The following is a 23881-nucleotide window of genomic DNA, read 5'->3' as shown; positions in this document are numbered from 1 at the left end:
CTGGTTCATGCTGGTGGAAAAGGGGTAGTGATCGACCGATATTGTTTTTTTTTTTTTTTTTTTAAACCGATACCAATACCAATTATTTGCATGTTATGTGCCGATAACCAAAATGCAGAAACCGTTATTTATTTACTGTATAAGTAAATAAATGACTGAGTGAAGTAAGAACATATTCACTTTGGTTTTTTTCTTTTTCAGTCATCTTTCTTTTAAAAATAAAGTGTTGAAAATGAGTCTTTCATATTAAATTTAGTCTTTCTTATTACAAAAAATAAAAACATTTTTTTATAAAAAGCATGCAAAACTTAACAAGCAAAATAAATGTAGAATGTCTAATTTTTTCAAATGGAGAAAAATAAATGACAGGGGTCATATAAGCTTCAGTTTAAACTACAGTTTCAGTAGGTTTATAAGCGGTTTAATAAGTCAATAATAATTCACTGGATAAATTAACTGAATAATATTCTCTGGACTATTGGAATATAGCAAACAAAACAGATTTTTTATTGCATTTCTCAAATGGAATCTTATATAAGAATTATTAATTTTTGTGTCCTTCTAGATATGAAATGCCTGCTGACAGTGCGGAGGTTTATCAGTTGCAGTTACACAGAACTATACTCAAACTGCGAATCGCTCATGGAGATAATAAATAGGCTATTAATTTCCATAGAGTTGTATTTATTTAGATGTTTATTAGCGAAATAATGTTTTATAAAGTAAATGTTAATACAATTTAGGGTGTTTTTAAAAACAAGTGAATCTTGTTTAAAAGCTACATGCTGTGCCGTGCTGGAGGAAGCATCAACCTGGTTAGTTAACTTATGAAAGCGGCTTCACGAGAATAATGTGAGCAAATATACAACAGAGAGAGAATTAAATTCAGTGCTTTTATTTCTGCGCTATTTCATGGCTGTATTATTTAGCCTAACTCATGTAAAGTTACGTCTTTATTGGAAGAGGATATTGACGGATTATCGCGTGACTTCAACTTCACGAGACTAACGTTAAGCATAGACAACAGAGAGAGAATTCAATTCAGCAGATTTATTTCCAACATGCGCTCATTAATAGCTGCATATTATTTAACTCATGCAAAGTTACGTCTTTATTGGGAGAGGATCTTGACGGATAATCTGTATGACTTTGACTTCACGAGACTAACGATGAGCATAAACAACAGCGAGAGAATTCAATTCAGCGCTTTTATTTCCAACATGCGCTCATTAATGGCTGCATATTATTTAACTCATGCAAAGTTACGTCTTTATTGGGACAGGACTTGAAGGATTATTTTACATACCTCCATAAGTTATTCTCTATTTCTTAGAGCCAAGCTGCACAAACTGCATAAATAAAGTTGATAATTACAGCAAATCAAGGACCTGCACGCTGTATTTCTTGTCTCATCTCCCCTCAGGCGCGCTGTAATGGCGATCCTGCGTGCAATTCTCAAAACACCCACAAGATGGTGCGTTTATCGGTGAATCAGATATTACAAAACCAATATCTGATTATGGAAAAATGCTTATATATCGGGATAAATATCGGTAAATCGATATATCGGTCGATCTCTAAAAAGGGGTAATTAAGAATAGAACCAGTGTTACCAAGTCCTTGATTTTCCTGTAGAATTGGGCTACTTTCATATGGAGATGAAACGGTATGAAAATTTCTTATCACGATTATAGTGACCAAAATTATCATGGTGTAAACAGTGAAATAAGCATGTATTTGACTGAAATTCCAGAATCTTCAGCAAGCTGACTATCTAGCATGGTGAATGGTTGACAAATATATAAACAATCGGATGCTACATTTGATTCTTTCCGACAAAAAAAAAAAGCATTTGAATGTGACAAGCTTGTAATCACGAGTTAATAAGTGGGAAATAGGAAATTTCCAATTGCATGTGAAGGCAGCATAAGAACACTGCTTTATTAGGTATTACATGGAGTGAAGATGAAAACAAAATGCCATTGAATCTTTTCTAAAGTTAGTCAGAACCTTCAGAGGTTAATTCATTCATATATTCCTTTGTATGACTCCCTTTGCACTCTATTTAAACCTCCCTGCTTTCTGCCATGTTTTCACACAAAACGAAATTACTCTGCCTGCTGTGCGCATGTGAGATTGTTACTTAAAACTTTGCTTCATGCTGGACAGTAATTATTTATCCTGAGTTGTTCAAATCATGGTAATCGTGTACGGTTTTAATGATAATTAAAATAAGTAACTGTAATACTAATTTAATTTTGTCCATGATTGGGCTGGTTTGTTATGCAGACCTGGCAACCCTTTACAGAACATACAGTGATTCCAGCTACAGCTTTTCTGACATACATGTCTCACTGTTCAGATAATTGTCTCACTGTCTTGTAGTTGCTTTTACCAGCCAATGGTAACCTGTACATTATGGTCTAGAGCACTGGTTCTTAACCAGGGGACAGGGGTCCTCTTGGAGGCCTCAGCAATATTCCAAGGATGCCTCAATATGACTTAAAATGATTTATAATAAGACAAAACAAGCATTAAAATAGCCAAAACAATAAAAAATCAAGGTATTTCTTATTTTAAATCACTACTTCAACAAGGGTTTTTCCCTCTTTAAAGAACTAGGATTTCCAGTTTTGAAAAACCTGGATGTATGAAGAAGCTTAAAATCTTATAACTACATTGACATTTTTATAATGAATTATATACATTTTTTAGTTATGCCAAAATTTAGAATTTTTTTTGGTAGAAACTGAGTAAATATATATAAAAAAACCTTTTTCTTAATCCTTGTCTTTGAAATGTTGACAATAGGTATCAAAAAGGATAATGTCTTTGAAATGTTGACAATAGGTATCAAAAAAGTTGAGGACTGGAGAGCAGCAGCTTAACAAGTATAAACAACATGGCGGTTTACTAAAAATTGCTGGATCTTAACGTCTCCGGTTGCTAATGTGTCTGTCATCGAAAATAGCTAACACCCAAACTGGATATACTCTTGGCAACCATGTGTCTTTCTTACAGCCATGAGACACCAAACCGTAGCTGTGGTTATCAACATGATAACGATCACGGGTTCGAGATTGAGTCCTGTGTTTGTACACAAAGTATTTAGGGCATGTGGGGTTGGTGAAGGCACAGTAAGAATGGGGTCTATGGAAAGATATTTAAAACATATTTAGTATATTTCAGTTTTTTTATTTTTATTGCTGCAGTTTATGTATATGTTGCAGTATATGCAGTACATGTTGTGAATAGATCAATGATTGGTTTGGAATCAAAATTTGTAATGTTGTGATTCTTCTTTTCAATGGTTGGTTTGGTTCAAAGCGGAGAAGTCCTCATAGAAGCATTTAAAAAATAATTTTACTCCGATTACAGAAATGCCCTTGAGCTTATTTAGATAAATACCACACGTTTGCTTGCAGCCTTCTGTGCTGAAATTTTGAGCCCCTGGGTCTCCACTGTCAAGTTGTGGCCATCACTCATTCCTTGGACCATCATCTTATTCTCTTCGACTAATGAAAATGATGAGTTCTGTTGTAAAATGTGTGACAGATGTATGGAAAGTGTCCGTGTTTGATCAGCCCGTGTGTTACCAGCACTTCATTAATCACTATCCATGGAAGTTGTCCAGTGACACTCTCAATTAGTCTTCATTGAAATGCTGTGACAAAGCTCAACCGTACGATTAAAGGCCTTATGCCCACTGTCGGCAAAGAACAGAGTGCTGGAAAGTCAATAACATTCAAGTGGCCTGGCATTAAAAAACAGCTCCTATTTTAGGCCAGCAGCTGAGTTTAGAGCAGAGCTCTTTATAAAGGTGACACGGGTCAGAACTTTCTTGTCGCCGTCGGGGGAGAAACAGACGCTCTCAGATGATTAAACAACTGCCAGCCATTCATTTGAGGGGGCTGGCTGCATAAATATTCAGTCGAAAGAGGTGACATGTGCGGCAATTCTTTTAAACTTGTTGACGAGCCCTTCTTAAATAGAATCAGATCAGTGCCCCCGATTACAAATTTTGACAAAAGCCATCATGCTGACAGGGACAGGAGACTGTGGCTCGGGCACAGCCCCCACAGCTGACCGGTGGACATGCTAACAACCCAGGACAACAAGGAGGTGATGACTGCTCTGAAAGTAAAATAGACCTGCTGGTACTCTGGCTTGCCAATGTCCCTCCCCACGTGCTCATGCTTTTTTTTTTTTACTGCCTTGCATGGTGCTATCCAGGCTGTGCAACTTGGTCTTCGACTCATAGACAAAGACTTAAGAGCATTTGAAGATCTGGACATAACACTGTAAATAAAGCTGAGTGATGCTGAGTAACTACAAATATAGTTATACAGGCTGAGAATATCAAGATTTGTATGTGTATATAAATATGTAATATTATTATTATTATTATTATTATTATTATTATTATTATTATTATTATTGGAAGTAGTAGTAGTATTTCAGTATTAGTAATAATTTCCCAAAATAAAATCTCTCTGGTTTAATGTTTGAAAGCAAAAAAACAACAACAACAAAAAAACAATAAATATTAGTATAGCAATTGTAGTGTTGGTATATCAAATATTATTATTATTATTATTATTATTATTATTATTATATTGAAATGATTCTGAAATATTTTACAGTTCAGTAGTCTTATAGTGATGTTTCTCTATAGGTTTAATCTTTATAATTTGATTCAATAATAATAATTAATTGAAATTAGATGTGATTCCCCAATTTGTTCTACCTGTGTGTTTAAACGAAGTAATGCACATACAGATTTAATTTTTAAATCAATGTTTTTTAGCTCTAAAATGACACAGTCACATGATACTAACACATATTACGTAATAGCATATAATAAGTCATTGATGCCAAGTGCATGAATTAAAACTGTTAAACTCTAGTAAAGATAGTCACGTCCCCCCCACCCCCCGGTGAGCTGCTCCAGTATGTACAGGTCAGTCTTCAGTCATCCCAGTTATACACACAAGCCCGTGTTGGTTTTAAACCGTAAATAATTCCTGCTAAACTGGCAGTGTTGGCAGTGGTCATAAGTGATGAAATGTTGACCCTGAATATATGACCTGGGAACATGCACTGAGTCGCTCTGTCTTGGTTATTTTATTTTTTTTTTCTTCTCTCTCTTTGAAGATGGCTGAGGGAGGGCACAGTGGGCTGAACTTGTGAACCAGTCGGCTGGCTTGTTACTGTTTAGTCAAGTTTAGGTTGGGCTAATCCTGGGCTCAATGCACAGATTCCAAACTCAACAGCACAGATATATGGGTCTGCACTCAATATAGTAAGCCAATAAATAACACTCTTCTTTTTGCAGTGTTGGGTGTATTGTTGCACTCAACAGTTTAGAAAAAAACAAAAACATTACTCAATCTTTAAACTTCTGTCATCCTGTAAATTTTTCAGTGACATTTTGTTGAAATTTATGGTTGTAATCTCTTAATTGTCATTTAATCTCATTGATTAACAAAGGAATCTAATTTCAGACTCCATTCAGTTAATTTGTTTTAATCAATTAGGTTGCGCCAGATCTTGGTGAAGGAAGGGCATCGTTATAGGGCAAGAGGGATCACTAGATATGTTATTTGAATATGGAAAGACCCTCAGAAAGTTCAATCTAAATGTTAGGATAATATTAATGAAGAGTTTGTCTTATTTCAATGAAGAATCACAAGGAACTTATCAACCACTGTAAAAGTCCCACAGTATTCATCAGATCTCCATTTCTTCTGCCTATGATTAGCCATCTCGTTGCTAACACTCTTTCGGCAATTTTCTTTTAAGGTGACAAAGAGGATAGCCAATTGTTTTTCTGTTTATCAGAGGTGACATGACCATTGGCGCAAGTGGGCGAGGAGGCCCACTGTTGCCATAGTTAAATATACATCCCTGACAGCTTCATAATAGGTTCCAGGAAGTTCAGTTGAAAATAAAAACAAAGCAACATTTCTAGCTGATTGGTTTTGAATGGCTGTTTTTCCTTGCTGAATGGGGAAAAATGTGGACTTCAGCATTCCATGGCAGTGATGCCAGTTGGATTGGATAGGCGCAGCCTTGCGTGTGCGGAACGGACGGCCGAGATGGAGACGCAACAGACTGCAAAAACTCGATTTGTGGGAAAGAGATCTGTCACAAGGTAAAAAACAAAACAAAAAACACATTATGTAATTTATTCACGGTCCTCCTTTACATAGTGCATATTCATACAAAGAACAAATAAATAAAACATTCTACATTGAGTTGAATTGAGGTTAATAAATCCATATCAATGTCATACTTTTATCTCGGGACTGGCAAAAAAAACTGAGCTAGTTGACAAGTGTGAAAGGGAATGAGGGTCTCAATTATGCACTTATAAACTAAGCCTAGCAAAGCCCGTAATGTAAGCAACATTGTGTCAAGTTTAGTCTGAAACCTTCTGAGCATTGTTGGCATCTGGATTCTTATAGCGTTCAAGAGTATGCTCTGGTAGCAAACTTTTTCTAATGTAATTTTTTTTTCAGACAATTTGCTTTTCTTTCTTTTTTTCTTATTTAATTTTATAAATCATTTTTGTTTTTACTCAAGAGATCTCATGGTAAGACTTTCCATGGAAAATGCAAAAAAATATCAGATAATTTTAAAATAATTTGGTCCAATCCTGGAAAAGTCATGGAAATTGGTAAAATCTTAAGTCATCACTATTATAAATACACAGATAGTGGATTGGCCATCGTGATGTCCAGTTTATTAGTGAATAGTTTTTACCAAACCCTGAATAATTCATTTTTCAATTGAAAAAAATTCTTATCCAGTATTCACAAATGACTCAAAAGGTAAAAAAGTTTGGGAACCCTGTGAATTTCAGATCGTTTTTTTCCAATATGTGTCGGTCAATAAATAATAAAAAGCTTTGTATGTTTAGTGAACCTTGTGATTTTGCAAAGCAAGCTGATTGGCAGAGTAGGCTTGCGACTAGGAGGGCATGACCAATTGCTTGCGTAGTGTGTGGACGTCTCTTCTTGCTCTCCATTTGTTCAAAATGTTCTCATGTGAAAACGGAGCTTGAATGTTTACAAACACCTATCTTGCTGTTGCTATCTAGGAAGAATTTTGTCATGAATTCATAAAGATAATGCACTCCCTGGCCAGGGGCCCATGTGCTCAGCTGTCCCACATTACCACACAGTATGGTGGAAGAGCCACTTAATGCTGCACGGTTTAAAATTACTGCACTACTGGCAAACGGCTGCAGTATTCTGGTCCACCACCACTTCTGTAAATTGTGTTTGTATTTCTTTTTTGCTTCTCCGGTTTGGGGTAAATTATGTGCTGAGAGATGTTTTATGACAAACAGCAAGCCCCAGGGAAGTGCACTTTAGACATCACTAGAAAAGGTTGAGATGGGATGGGAATTTGGCTCGAGTACTTCTGCTTTTGCTCTTCAAACTCTCAGCCCATGAATGGAAACTAAGAGGGAGTTGAGGCCACGCACGAGTCTTCAAGTCCTTCCGTAATTTTTCTTCCCTGGAACTGCTCTTCTAGCTTTGTGTGTGTGTCTTGGTGCGTGCTGCTTTGTTTTAAGAGCTACGGTAGTTGAACAGGTCATAACTGATGCCAGTCTCGGCCTGTGGAAAGCACATTGCGGTCTCTCACCCCTCTTTCCATGCCGGACTGCTTACAGTACTGCAGACATGCTGACCCACAGGGGAGTAATTTATGACAGTTGTCGTCGCCTTGGTCTGCTAAGCTGTGCAGGGCATTGCCCGCCACTCTCAGCATAGCATTTCAATATCCCACTGGGAGTACACCCGATAGGCTTTAATGTTTGCCCACTGTGGAGACCCTGTGGTATCACTGCACAGAAATGTGGTCCCCGAGCCTGTGTTGTTCAAAGTCACCAGCTGTTACCATGGAGAGAGATACTGGCACTAACAGACGTTCAGTTCCTTTGGTCTTGGTGGATGATTACACTCTGATTGTTCTCGACAAATTTGCTTTTGTTTTTCCAGTATTACTGTTTCAATGCTGTGTAGGGAGTACCATTTTTTTAAATGACAGACATTACATTTTTTTCCCAGATTTTTTTTAAAACAAAACTTTTTTTTTTTAATCAGCAGTATAAAGATTATATATATAAAGATTAATATTGTTTCAAATGGCATTTTTTTTAACACCAGTGGTTGTTGCCCACTTTTTTTCTATCTTTATTTATTTTCGTATTAGTTTCATGGTTTAATTTTATTTTTTTTTGGTTTGGTTTGAAAACTGACTCTCAAATGTTTGTGAATCAGATATGCTGCTTTTGATGTTTGTTGTAGTGAGCAACCAGTGAAGTCAACCACAAGGATGTGTTATGTTTAATACATTATTTCATAGCTTTCCATCTTATTCAGTTCTGACTGGAAGCTTAAAAGCAGCGTAGCACTGTTCACAATAATTTTAGCTCTTTAACACAGTATGTGAAGTGCTTCGGTTCACTATGGCATTTTTCGAAATAGTTTTTTGCTGTTGCAGGTTACACACAGTTCATGGACAGTAGGGTGTTGTGCAGCCGACATGAATAGATCCGCAACTTATCAACACAGGCCCCTAATATAAAAATCACTGTCTTGGGAGTCGAGGAGTCAGGCCACACAGGACTGATCAGTTCAGACCCTCCAGAGCTCTTCGTTAATGCGGCTCTGCCGTGTTTGGGCTGTTCCTCTCTAGGCCCTCTGCCATCTCACTCTCTCTCTCTCTCTCACACACACACACAAACACACAGAACAAACTGAAACAGCTCAGATTAAGATTAATCCTCCTTAATGCACAGGCTCATAATATAGTCATTAGGTGACTTGAGCCTAATCCAGCCCATCGAACCACCGTGCTTTATAAAACACACACAGGATTTGCTGTCAATGCTTGGAGGCTGGAAACACAGCATCACGTATAAATACAGGCCTCTCTGACACTTAATACTGATTAAGGCTTTGCTGAATGGTAAATGTAAATGAAGAGCTCGTGTTTGGCTGGGGTGTGAATGGACAGAGAAGCCTTCACTGAAAAGTAAGCGTCCATGTTGCATTAGGTGATTTCATGCTGATAAGAATAAATCACCCAAAAAATGATGGTTCGCTCATTATTTTGCTCCCGCTCATAACAATTCAAACTGTTATTTTTCAGTGAAGAATTTTTGAAGAACCTTAATGCAGCTCTTTTCCATTCAGCAACACTTTATAGTGACCGCTATTAACTAAAGACACCAAAAGAAGGATAAAAGTGCTCTATATTATTGGCATTTTTTTCATTGAGTCAGATTGAGTTCACAACTTGTACTTGAAGCGTTCACAACAATTCTCGATTTGCTCGATTTGCCGTTTCACTGTAAGGTAAAATTTTCCTGCTCACACTACTTTGTTTTATAGTACAGCTATAGTCACTGGGAACTTTTGCTCTATGTGAAAGACCTTTTGTGAAGATTTTTCAAATCAAAATCACATTTTGCTCTGCATATTAAAAGAAGTCAAAGGAAAGTTTGAAACAAGAAAAGATGGGTTAGGAAGGACAACATTTTTATTTTGGGTCAAGCGGTTATGAATCCCTTGCGCTCTGGTTTATGGTAGTATCAAGTCAGGCTGCAGTAGCAGCAACACAGCTGGTTTCTCTTAAAGTGAGGAGGCCGAGAGAGAGCTCAGCACCTTTGAGATTAATCAGCTGTACTCTTCTGCAGTGAAGAGCTCTGCTGGACACCGGCCAGAGTCATGCTCCAGTAGATAACTCACACTGACAACTCCACTCCACCATCTGATGAAGAAAGTCAAATCTCTTCAGAATTGTTGCAGTTTTTGTTCATAATGTATTTAAACACTTGTATTGATGTTGGAGTTAGTTTAGTTGGTGGGAATTGCCATCAACAACTTTTGATTATGACTATATGCTATATTATATATGCTATACTATATTTTGATACTGTACTATATGCTGAGGCACTCGATTTGACAATGCTTGGGTTGAGTTGACAGGTTTATGTTTTTATTTATAGAGTTAAAACTAGTGTGAGCACTTAAAAAATACAGCGTTTCTACAAAAAATAATAAGCAGCGCAACAAATTTAAATTGTACAAATATTTGACATTTTTATTGTATTTATGGTCAAATAATGCAGCCTTAGTGAGCATACTAACAATGAAATTTCTTAAAGACCCCAAACTTTTAAAAGGTAGAATAGATGATACTTTTTCCCCCCTCGACTATATAAAAGCACACCTATCCCCCTTTGTTCTTCCCCTTGTATCCCGACTCACATGCGGTCTTATTGTAGGCAGGGCTTGTTTTAGTATGCGCCACAGTGTCTTGCTAACACAGTAGCCGAGGCCTGTTGTCTAAATCTACAGTGCGTGGTTGCAGGATATGCTCACACAACCCATGGGAATGCCATTAGTGTGGAACTGAAGGAGCACAGCAGGTGAAACAAATAAGGCCCAGATTTTTTTTTCTCCATTTCTCCCTCTCGTCCCCTTGTTCTTTTTCTTTGCTCTTTCAGTCCGCTCTCTCTCCTTCATTCTTTCCTTGCAGTTGTGGATGATAGTAGTCATCAGGAGTGGTGTGAAACGAGCTCCGAGCCAGAGCATGTGTGGTCATTTATCGTACCGTGCTGACCGCTCTCCCAGGCTTAACCCCTCGCTGTACGCAAGTCAATTCCCCCGCGGATGCCTGTACCTTTACTCAAGACACACAGGATGGTATCTGCAAGGGTACACGTTCAAAGGAGGCTACGGAAACAGCGGGTCTCATATTGGCTGTTTGTTTTTCCTCTAAATAGAGGCGCTAATTTGGGGCTGCCTCGGCTGAAGGACACACTGGGGGACGTCTGAGCACTCCATTTCTAAATAAAAAGGATAAGGATTTAATTTAATTAGAGAACCAAGCATGAGTGGATTGAAATTATTATTAGGCAAAGAATGTTTTGTTTGTAAATGATGTTAACCGTGATCATGTAGCCTTTTCTGTATTCTGATAATGCTCCGGACTGTGACTAAAATTGTATTTTAGTTTATTCAAAACTAAAGTTGCCATTGGTAACAGTTGGGAAATTGTGTAAGCTAAAATGAGCTTTCGTCAGACATCGTAGTGAATGCAACAATGAACATGCCGTGAGCCATAATGTCTGAGTCATGTAGAATTGCATCTTGTGCATCAGTTTGAGTCAGTAAAAACGATTCACTTTCAGATTTATTCACAGCTGACTCACTTAGTGAACTGTTTCATGTTCTTACCAAACAGAGTAATTTTTATATGTAGTCAAAAAGACACACTTTCAGATTGATTCACAACTGACTCCCTTACTGAACCATGATTCATGTTCTTATAAAACGGAGTGATATTTATATGGATTTGTTTTTTTTTGGAGTTCTGTTGTTTTATAAAGGCATATTTCTAGTTGAGAGCGACAGACTTGGATGTTTCCAAATGTGAACTCTAATATACTGAATTGCATCAGAAGAAAATAATCCATGTCTAGATACATCAGGCAAGTGTTATTGTAAAATTTGTAGCAGCTTTGCATGATTAGTGATGTATCAGAATTGAAACTCTTGCAACATTATGATGGCCCCATCATTCCGCCACTGTGACACACAGTAAATCAACTATGAATGCTACTGGGATGCTTCCTGAAGACTTCCCACCGCAGACTTATGGAGCCCAGGAAGTAACCTTCAGCAACACATTCCTCAGGAAGCTCTCGGTGGAGACACACACACTCACACACACGGCGGAACTGGAATCAGTATGCTTGCCATCTCTCAAATGTTTTAATTCAGCATGATAAAACATCCGTTATTTATAAGGTGATTGAGCGTAAAGTATTTTGGAGCACAAGTCCATCCATCATGAGCAGACAGCAAGCTGTGAAACACATTACTGTACGCTCCGGCCTGCTCTTCACTGCCCGGCTCCGCTCTGCTCTGTGGTCAGCCGGAATAATGTGGCTTCTGTTCAAAGTATGCAGCATAAAAAATACATTTTATTTGCAGGATAACAGGTGCAGACTAGGCAGGGAATGTGTACTAATGAAGTCATGGTTTGTGAATGCATCATGTTTGGACAGGGGCCCTCGTGTTGTTTCCCAATAAGTTCTTAATAAAGAAAACTTGTTTTGTACCAATTAATAAGAAATAGTACACCAAGGAATAAATTACAGCTGTTATAAATGAAATGTTTTGTAAAAGTTAAAAATAAAAAAAAAAAAAAATATAACAATTCAATTCCACATCCAAATTATACTAAAATGACAAAATCCACAATTTTTTTTTTTTTAACATGAGTGTTTATTATTCATATTATTAATTCTATTTTTAATATTATTATTAGTTATTAATCATAATCTGAAAATATTTATCAGTTGACACTACTGTTAAAATGTTTTTGAAATAAAATGTATGCTCACTCATGCTGCATTTATTTGATCAAGATACAGTACAATATTATAAAAACAGTTTCATTATCCATTTTAGTATCTATTTCATTATTTTAAAGTTTAACGGGATCCTTCAGAAATCTCTCTAATATGCTAATTTGATGCTCAAGTAACATTTCTTATTATCGATGTAGATTTTTTTTTTCTTTTTGTGCAGCATTTATTTGTCACTTTTGATCACTTTAATGCATCCTTGCTGAATAAAAGTATACATTTCCTAAAAATATATCTATAGCTTCTGATGGTTTTATCGGTACCTGTAGTTTTGTCTTGATGTCATTCTTAAAAAACAACATCCTTCGCTTCATGTACAGCACCTTTAAGTTCTTTATTTTTCCCTCTTTTTGTCTTTTTTTCCCTCTTCAAAGTAGAGTTCATTCTCACACTAGCAGCATTTCACCTCTGTCAAAACTAACAGCGTTTGAATCTGCTCCGAATGGCTGCAGGGTGATTTGAACAAAGCCCCCTAGGTCAGAGGTCACCCTCAGCTCTGCTGTTTGTTTGTTTGCTTTTGTCACTCAAAATCTCTTCTGCACTTTTTTTTTTTTTTTAAATATCGGCCTCAAGGTGCAGCAAACAAAGCCCCGGCCGCCCCTCGAGTGCAGGAGAGAGTGATGAGGTGGAGGAGAGAGCAGAAAAGGCTGGGATTAGGGATGAGGGCTAGCTAAACAGGCCAGTTGTTTATCTTTGTGCAGTGAAGGTAGTGCTGTGCTGTCACTTTCTCAGTCTTCACATAAAAAACACGCTGCTCCTCGTGCTCTTTGCTTCTGGTCAGTAGTAGTTTAATGTAAGACCACTCCAGACCCCGTCTTATTAGCTTACCTAATGTTAAGAGCTTTGATCTTGAAGAACAGTCCTCTTGATGCACTGAAACAATTAATGTTATTTATAATGGTCTACCCTCTCTCTTTCACTATCTTTTTTTCCTGTGCATTTTTACTTTTTGCTTGTAAATTACTGTTCAAAGATATGGATTTGGTGAGGTTTTTTTTTTTTTTTTTGGAATAAAATGTTACTCTTAATTTTCTGTCAAGATATTATTTTTCATTTTATGAACTAAAATACAATACACATGATTCTTAATACAGGAAAAACATTTTTGAAAAAATTATAGAAAATCCTGTATATATCAAAAGTAAATTGGTGCCCTGTTCTTACAGACTTTACTTAGAGTACTAAGTGCTGATTTGGTGTTCGAAAAACATTTTTATATTGTTGTCAATGTAGAAAGTTTTTGCTGATTAATATTTTTGTGGAAACAACTTAATATTTTTGTGATGCATTCTTTCAGGATTCTTTTAATAGAATTTTCAAAAGAACAGCAATTATTTGCAACTAAAATCTTTCTGTAACATTATAAATGTCTTGACTGCCACTTTTGATGTTTATTGTTGACTTTTGATTACTTTTGATATTCTTTAAAAGAAAAAAAAATTTACTGACCCCAAACTTTTGAATGATAGTATTCAACTTGAGTTTGGCTTTTAAGAGCTCTTGTTAGTTTTTACTTTTCAAAGCTTTTCGGGGAGGTTAAGTTTATGTAAATCTAAATCTCCTTTTTCCTTTCCAAATGCCAAAATCAAAAATAACACGAAACCCTACACAATGATAAATATAAATTTCATCCCTTCGTGCTAAAATACAGCTTTGATATTGGACAGTGAGGGTAAAAAAAAAAAAACCTTCAATGAGTTACTTTGGAAGCCCTCTGAAAAGTTTTAATTTCTCTGGGGCTTTCAAATTGCCTGTTTAGGTTGTGGCGCGCATTGTTCGACGCATTTATAAAACACCACTGTGGGTTGTACTGAATGACCATATGGAGTTCCATAACATTGTTGCAACCTAATTGCCCTCTTCGACAAGTGCCAATTTTCTTCAAGAGGCAGGAGAGAAAAGAGCAGACGGGCGAGAGGCGCGTTGACATGCGTCAAACTCCTCCCCGCAGATGGATCAGGCTGTGGTTGGGGCCTGAGATGAGAAGTCTCCCTGGGTTTGCTTAGCCGTGTTGGCCTTGTTAGTTCGTCCCATCTCCCGCAGCATTAGAGCAGGCTGCTGGAAAGACCCGGCTCTAATTCCACTAGCAGATCAATAACCATCAGTGTTTGGTTTTGGGCTGCTGGCTTGGTCATGGGATGCTCCACCCCCCACCTCCCCTGCTCACCCCCATTCGCAACCCTTGTGGGATGAGGGTCGTTTTGTTTGGAGGTCATTTTCACTGTGAGCTTGTGAACTGTGTCTCAATTAAATCTCAGTTGATGCTTGTCTGTGTGGAGTGAGTGGGTTAGTAAGGTTCGATGCACATTCATTTATTCTTTGATTCAAAGAGTATAGAAATATTATCCAAATTTCCAAACAAATTTTTTTTCTTGTATACTCTTGTACTCCTCAGTAACAGTTGAAAGAATTTGATAAATCTTATACTCCTGTAAATTAAAGAGCATAGCTGTTTTCAGACTGACAGAAGACATATGATCAGCAGATGATACATAGCCCGTATGATTGGCTATAAATATGTGACTTAGCAGTCTGACAAATTAAGTTATTCATTCTTTTGTGATTAAATTAAGCAAACATAAAGGCCCAGCAAGTCTAGAACTGAGAGTCAGCCACTGTTTGTATTACTGCTGCTGTAGCCTGATCATTTGCTGCTCTGAATAGCTGTGTCCTTCACAAACACACACACACACACACACACACTAGTCTATAAAGACTGCTGGAAAATTGCCTCCTCTTGTTTGTGTGGTGTAATGTGGCTCTTATGGAATTCTAACTTGTCAGTGGTGCTTTAGTTAAATTTACTACGGGGGGGGGGGGAAATCTCGAAACAGTTTAGTAAACTGGCTACTGGATCATTTGGGGTTGATTTGAATCACTTCTGCTTTTTTTTTTTATTCCTTTCAGAGCAGAAGAATATTCAGAGTCTCTAAATAATCACCTACTAATGATGAATATTGTGTAGGAGTGGGAGGTATGACCAAAATGCTAATGTTATTACATTATGACCCATTTTATATCATGGTACAAATGTCACAATATAGTTATTTTTGCTTTAAATTCCAATTGTTTTAAATAACCAGGTGGTAGTAATTATATTTGAATAATTCACTATATTAAAGGGGTCATGAAATGAGAAACCAAATTTGCCTTGATCTTTTGGAATATATGAGGTCTTTGTACCCTTTAAAACATCCTGCAAGTTTCATAGCTTAAGAAGTCCTCCCCATAATAAACGAGCCATTTATTTAATCAAGCTCTAAATACAGCTCGTTCTGGATCCATGGTAAGAAGTGACGTCACGGTGCGAAGTGACGTTCCAACCATTTGCATATGACCGCCTCCAGCACAAGACAACTACGCTCATTTCGTATCGTTGTCGCGCCGCGGGCCTCACAAGTGTTCAGTCTACGGACAGCGAGTGGGTCTGTGTACAGGAAAAAATTACAATGCCACGCAGATGTGCTCAAACATATAAGGTTTTATCATTGCAAGAGCCATCGCTTCGAATGCATCACCCACTACTAAACAGTTACGCTCAATCCACAAATGTTCTGGCTGGGGGTGTTAATAATTGATCCATAGGCACCGTCGTTAGCCAATCATAACAGTGGGTGTTAACACTGAACTCTTAAAGGGGAAAACAACCCAAAAAAACAGACTGTTTGAATCAAAGGATGAGAAACAGGGTGGGAAAATGTCATAATTCACTACATTTTAAAAGTTTAAAAAAAAAAAAAACTATAGTAATACAGCCTACTAATTTTATTTGGAGCTTGATGGATTAATAATAACCAAAAAAAAAAACAAATTAAATGAAAATGTTAATATTTAGCCTACTAATTTTATTTGGAGCTTGATGGATTAATAAAAGCTTAAAAAAAATAAATAATAAAACTAACATGAGCAATAAATAAAAATGATGCAATTAAAAATAAATAATATAATTAATTTAAATAAGTAAAAATAATATGTAATATCAGGATATTATTCATGTATACTTTCAATGCCTTGTAAGTTGCTTTGGATAAAAGCATCTCCCAAATGCCTACATGTAAATAATAGATCGATAAGTTTGGCATCAGTCAAAAACAGGTTCAAATCATATATCTTGTAGGGAAACACTGACTGAACAAGAGTCAACTTGAAACGCACACTATAAATGCGCTAAATGATTGGAGAATCACCAGAGCGAAGTCTGTCATTGGCATTATGATTCATTTACAGGGTCAAAACATTGGGTGGAAAACAGATGCACGAGTGAATTGCTCACAATAAGATCTAACGTACTGAAAATGTTAATTTTCCTTTCATGCCGACTTTAAAACAATAAAACATGAATGATTACATGTATGTTTTGGGCCTGAATATTAATTGAATTCCAAACCATTATTAAGGTGACGTTAACTATTTCCCTGCCATTGGCGAGTTATCTTGTCTTATAGAAGACAACGCTTCCCCGCCAAAGACAAGTTTTTACCGCTTTTCGTGTTTTCACTGTTATACTCTCTGGGGCGCTAGTAAGGCCTCGGTATACTTCAAACGAAGTTCGTTTTTGTTCTTCGTTTTGGGGCAAAACGAAGTTCAAAAATGAAGAGCAAACAAACAAGGTTTTTGAACATTCTGACACCCCCGCGCTGCTGGAGGCGGGGTGTAGATTAATGTAAACGTGTCACGATGCTCCCGTGTATCCCCTAAACACAACAACAATGAAATGAAGTGTAGGCAATCTAGGTGTGAGACAGGCACCAATGGTCAGAATATTATGGACAAAAGAATAATGATTAGCAGCAGTTCAGAGTCAAGTAGCATGTTTGCAATACAAAAGAACCATTCTATTTCCATATCAGTCTTTAAATGTGAATGGCTCATAGTCTGAAAACTTTAGCATGATGTGGAAAAAAAATATTGGAGTCAGTTTGTTACGTTATTAGTGTTCATTTATTTTATTGAACTGGATCAATTTTTTTACACCTTTTTATTTTATGTGGTTTCATGATTTACTTTTGATAAAAACAAAGGTTTATTGTTGTATGTTCGTTTGGCATTTCATTTACTGTATACCCTTTAAATTCACTTATTGAAAGAAAAACAGCAGCAGCAGTATGGTCTAACATTTATTTGAAACACATGTATTTGGTACTTGCTACCTTATATCTTTACTCTTTCCTTTCATTCTTTTCGTGGCTTTGGAAAACTTTTCTCGGATGTTTCTTTGCATGGCTTTTTGCATAACTCCGGGTCGTCGACACCAAGCTTTGTTGCAATTTCTTTCTAGGAATTAAATGCTTTCTCTGAATCTTTAAAGTCTCTCCCCGAGCGATTGTACAGGTGCGGCGATATCTGTGCCAGCTCAGCTATTCAACACTCCAGTGTATTCATGTTGCTAGTGACTAGGCCGGAGATATTGTTCTCTGTTACATGACCTCCGTTGAATGAGAAACGAACCGGGAAAAAAAAACGCATGTCAAAATGGAAGCTCAAAGGTGTTTAGGAGCCTGACGAACTGACGAAACAAACTTTAAAATGAACTTCATTTCAGCCTGATTTTGTTCAAAATTACATCATATCAGTTCGTTCTTCGATTTCGTTTGAAGTATATCGGGGCCTTTACACATCTTCTGAACAAGTAAAAAACCTCCTGTACAAAAACACACGTGAACAGGACGGAGAAATAAGCGATCTCTTATGTAAACAGATGCATATTAAAAATAATGTGATCATCAGCAATAGACAGCATATAAATGAAAACTGCATAATGTTACGGAGTAAAGTGTTGATCCAGGAAGTGGTATATGTCTGTGCAAGCTTTGGAGATGTTGATGGAAGCGATTTACTGCATTTATGCTTTGATAATTGTACTGAATATTATCCAGATGTAGTTTTTGATGATAATATGATTTTTCTAACCTTTTTCCTCAAAACTATACATCTTTATGAAACCTACCTATATTCAAGTGTTGATTTAAAAAAAAAAAAGAATGCTTTAAACTACAATAAAACAGATTTTTTTGTTTAAAAGAAGAGGCTCTGATCTTTATTTTGGTGTATTGCATATTCAAATATTCATACAGCAAAATATAATGGAGGCCATCAAATTTTAGTGAAAGCAACTTTTTTCAAAAATGCTGGCGGGAGAGAGTTAAAAGCCTTGCTTTAGCTGCTCTTTAGGATGCATTTGAATCAGTGTAACACTGTTTTAATGTGCTTTCTCAGTGCTGTTCTCGACATTGCTCTGCTGTTTATTGCTCAGACCCTCAACCGCTTAAACTGTGCTCTGTTTTAAGTTGGAATGCACCGAAATGAAAATTTTTTTTATTTTATTTTATTAATATTAAATCATTTTTTAAGACTTTTTAATTTAACTCACTAATTTTAATAACACTGCGTATAATAGGGCAAATATTTTTGTCTCATATTTTCCACCGTTTTTCTCTTTCGGCCAAAAACCGAAAATGCCATTTTTGGCTGATAATTTTCGCCGGCCAAAATTTCGGTGGATCCCTAGTTTTAAGCCTTTTCTGCACCAGTGCCAATTGATGTACATGTGTAATGTGTGGCGGCGGCATATTTCCTCTAGATGCTCCCAGGAGCCCGAGGGTCCAGGGCTATTTGCAGAGGTACCAGTCTCACTCTGCTGCACAGGCCTGCTGTTAAACCAGACTCCGTCCACTCATCAGAGTTTAGACCTACAGCCAGCACAACAGAACGGGCAGCTGCACAATTTCCATTGCGATGGAAAAAACTTGACGTTTTCCGAATACTCGAAATACAATAAAAATGGGGCATTTGTGCATACTGAAGCAGTAGATATCATGAAAATGAGATATATAGTCTCTGTTTTTGCTAACAGTTCCTCTGCTAGTTAGGTACAGACACAGTTGAATCTTAAGGGAGATTGTTAGGAGCTGTGCCGTGCTGTTGCTCAATTCTCTGAGCTTGTTCTCCAAAGACACGCACATACTTGGAGACTCAAAACCCTTAGCCGGAGCATATGTGGATGGGTGACCGACTTTAATCCCTTTTTATTTTTGCCAATGTCACACAGAGGTCACCCTGGTTACTGTGTGATTGTCTCACCATCATGGTCCACCACCTCGATTTCTTTATTTTCCTGTGTGGCCCCGGAGATTGTGCTGAAGTACCAAGTCATATTTAGCCTTTATTTAAGAAGATTGCGGCACGTGGGGGGAGGCAGAGCGACGGGCCGCCGATGGCCAGCCGGATCAATACAACACAATTGAGTTCTCCAATCTGAGAGACTAGGTGGCACTTACGGGGTGATCGCCTCTGATGAAGACTTTATTAGCCTCTATTGGCAGATTCATTTGAAATCCCTCTCCCTTCATCACCCCCACTTCACTCCAGACTCGCTCTTCCACTGTAAAGTAATATAGTCTAAGCCCACCTTTGAAAGTTTCAGGGGTTGATAAAACGCGTTAACAGCGTAGTTATTTTGTCCTGTGTTTTCGAAGCTTCGCAAACGTTTCTTTGACTTGATTTCAAAGTAACTTTTGTTATTCTTCTGCCATCCATGATTTCTTTTGCTGTTCGTGAACTCGGGTTAAGTGATAAGCACTTGAGACCCTTGTTATCAGATATCGCAGCACCGTCAAAGAGTTTTCACTGTAGGAACGGAGCATTACTGAGCTTTTCCCCCTTGAGAATTCAAAGAAAACATCAAGTTCCACAAAGAAAGTGTGTGAGAGAAGATTTGCTTTTGGAAGCGAGTCTAGAAGCAACCTGGCCTTGGATGAGACAAAGTGTGGAAATTTTCAAATGATTTTATATTTTATCTCCAAACAAGCCACAGGCGTATTAGATATCACAAGCTAATACTCGGCGGTCATATGTGCGCTCTGTAAAATTGGCTGAGGCTGGAGTCAGGCTTTGAAGTCACGAGTTGTTTTTTTGCGTCAAAGTAGCTGTTCGGGGGAACCCTAATCCGCCCAGTATTGCTATGGCAAGCTGCGCCTCATCTCGGCACTCGCAGCAGGTTTTCGTGACTCCACTAATTTTTCCATTGTTATTTTACCTGGTTTGTGTTTTGTAACCCTCGCCCCTCTCGCCGGCGTTCTCAGGGGGGCTGTTGCTCGCGCCTGGGTGGATTGGCCCGGGGTGCTTTCCCATCCACAAATAAAGAGCTCTGCGGAGATAATGAAGTATGTTGCATCCTCGGCTGCAGCTGTGTTTTGTTGGCTCTGTTAGATTAGGGCTTTATGTATGGTGGACTCGGCTCATCAATAAACTAAATTTGTATCGTGCAACTGGCCGTTTATTGTCTTGGCCTCTGCTGTTCTGGTCAGAAATTACTGTATGGGACACACTGCACAGAATGTATCCAGTTTTTCGACCTTAATAAAAGCATGTCTTATGCTCTTATTACGAGTAGGGCTGCACCACAATAAATTTGGTAGTATGTGTATTGGATTCAATATGGTGTTAATGTTTTATAGGTTTATTGGTTTCACTGTAAAAAAACAAAAGTATTTTTACTAATATTAGCATTTTTATTATTATTTTGAGTATTTGTTTTAATAAATGTTGATGGTTCATTCTCACTGTAGTCAATAATTCATTGCATAAAACGCTTTGTGATCAGTGCAAACAAAGTTTATACTTTTTTCATGTGGACCTGTTTTTACCCTGAAAGCCTGGCATTAGAAATAATAATTACAAAAATCAACATTCTTTTTAAATATGCAACAGTTAATTGAACCTTTAGACAAGATATAATTTGCGTATTGAGTTTTTTGTATTGGAAAAACCATGCTTTTATGGCTAGAGCGATTTTAAAAACCCATTTTCAGTTTTGTTCAGAAGCCCAATCTGTGCAAAGCTTTGTAATTTGCTACAGTTGCTGATATATATATATATATATATATATATATATATATATATTCAAAAAATAAGATAATTTTGATAGATTATAAAATTTCTGATAACATAAATCAGTGACATCCTTATAACAGTGTAGCAGACTACTTACATTAAATGTATAGAAATATCAGTTGTCACTCTTTATCTCCTATTTATTTAGTAAGATATTTAAATGCTTAGTTTATGATCAAATCCCTGTAGTTTTTATTGTGGAGGGCAAAACATATAATGCAATGCAACACAGTGTTTATTGATAGACATATAAATAAACATTTCCTTAAAAGCCTGATGGATCATATTTGCTACACACATTTTTATATTATTATTTATAAAAAAAAAAAAAAGTATGGATAATTAAGTAAATCGAAATTGGTTCAGTACAGTTAATGCTAATCTTGAAATATAACGTTATAAGGTTTGCTTTCTAAAAATCACTAAAGATTTTTCAGCAAAAAGACTCACTACCTGAACTGGCACATTTTTACAATTGCATTTAAAAGCTTTTTATTTAAAAACAGAATGAAGTATCAATCAGATGACAGAAGGCATGAGGCAGACTTTGTACAAAAGTTTTTAATCATCTTGATCATTTAGAAGCATTAAAAATTGTGTGTATCAAATAGGATACAGTAGGCTTTAAATTGTTAATATAATTGACATTATACACTATTACCTTTAACCTCAACCTTAATCTTAGAAATTTAAAAATCACAAAACACAACATAAGATCCAGAAGCATTTTCCTTCATGTTTGAAAAAGTTTATTTTGTGATCATTATTTTTTTTGCATTTTATTTGCACGTACCATTCATTGTTTGTTCCTGCTGACCATGACCCAGAACATGTCTGTGATGAGAGAGTCTCACTTTACTTCAATAGAATTATAGCATTACTAAAAATACATGTATCAATAGTGGGAAGGACCAGAAAAGTACTACTCTTACTCCCTTTCTAAAAAGTGATATCGTTGCATCCCTAATGATGAGAGAGAGGCTTTAATTTTCCCAGCAGCTGTTGCTTCAGCGGGCTCGCAGCAGAGTCCTCCCACCCCGGCCAGTTCAGCCATTTTCATTAATGCTAAATCCTACATTCTACACAGCTGCAGAGTTGTAATAAGATACCCAGATCTACCAAGGTGAATAAGAAACGGTCCTCGCTTTACCCGTTCCTTGGCTCTGCCTTTCTGTCCTGTTGCATCTTTTGCATATGTATGCACACAGGTTTGTGATTTCAGTCGTGACACACCTCTCATAAATCATTGTTCATGTATACTGTCAAAAAATTATTCTTAGCAGTTGAATAATTAGTCCTACTAGCTGAGAATAGTAACTGACTAGTATCTCATTCGTCATGTGTTTATGTCAGTAGGTTGGAATGCCCTCCTCTGACCTAAAGACTTCTCTTTTATCATTCCAGATCTTTCTGATGTGGAACCCAATGTGTTTCTTAGACCTTTTCTGGAGGTGGTCCGCTCAGAGGACACAACTGGACCAATCACAGGCCTTGCTCTCACATCGGTCAACAAGTTCTTGTCATATGGCCTGATAGGTAGGTTTTTATTATGCCTATGAAACCATGCCTGTTGTTTATTCATCCAGAATTCCAGATAACAAATCAAATGTATTTTAAGCATGATTATGAACACATTTAAAATATACCGCACACATAACCGTTCAGAAGTTTGGGTCAGTAAGATTTTATTGAATTAATTAATTAACTTTTGTTCAGTAAGGATGGATTGAACTGATCAAAAGTGACTGTAAATATATTTGTTACAAAAGATTTCTATTTCAAATAAATGATGGTATTTTGAACTTCCTATTCATCAAATAATCCTGAAAAAATGAATCACGGTTTCCACTAGAATATTAAGCAGCACAACCATTTTCAGCATTAATAATAAATATTTCAGTTATTTTAATTTGTAATGATATTTTGCATTATTACTGTTTTTCTATTTTTGATCAAATAAATGCACTCTTGGTGAGCATAAGAGATGTCTTTCAAAAACATTTGAAAAATCTTACAGACCCCAAACTTACAGTAGTGTATATAAATATTAATGCATATTAGCCTAAATATTGGTAACTCTAAACTAATAGTTTACCTAGACTTTATTTTGCCCTGAATTTGTCTGAATTTCTTTCATCTCTGAAGCATTAAAGCAAAATTTAGCAGCTGCTTCATGCATTGAAAATGAATGTTGACCAGTGGCTGTCAGCATCCGAAAATGATTAAATTATTATTAAATTATTAATAATTATTAATTAGTATTAACATGCATTATGACCAATTATGATGTACCAAATTTGAATGTGAATGTTCAGAAAAAAGAAAGTAACAAACTATATACCTGGTTTGGAACATGAGGATTTTTGGGAGAATGCATTTTTGAATCGCTTTAATAATTATTTTTTTGTTTGTTTACACACCTTAACTCATTAATGATAAACTCTCCAGTGAGTAGCTCATTGGTCAATGTTAACAACACATTTTTACATTACTGAGTGCACTTCTCAGCTCTGAAGTCCTGATGTAACTCGACCA

General features: G+C 36.7%; 1 protein-coding gene across 6 annotated transcripts in view; it reads left to right on the top strand.

Moving 5' to 3' along the window:
* The window catches only part of LOC109074183 (Golgi-specific brefeldin A-resistance guanine nucleotide exchange factor 1-like), a 79588-nt gene that overhangs the window by 18130 nt on the left and 37577 nt on the right, over positions 1 to 23881 (top strand). For all 6 annotated transcript variants that reach the window (XM_042768567.1, XM_042768566.1, XM_042768563.1 and 3 more), the window contains exon 4: positions 22751 to 22882. In XM_042768567.1, coding sequence (XP_042624501.1) covers positions 22751 to 22882 — 132 coding nt within the window. The remainder of the gene's footprint in view (positions 1 to 22750; positions 22883 to 23881) is intronic.

Source organism: Cyprinus carpio, chromosome A13 (assembly GCF_018340385.1).
Source record: "Cyprinus carpio isolate SPL01 chromosome A13, ASM1834038v1, whole genome shotgun sequence".
NCBI classification, from domain to species: Eukaryota; Metazoa; Chordata; class Actinopteri; order Cypriniformes; family Cyprinidae; genus Cyprinus; species Cyprinus carpio.
Note: the sequence above shows the minus strand (reverse complement) of the source record. Positions and strands in the feature narration are given on the sequence as shown.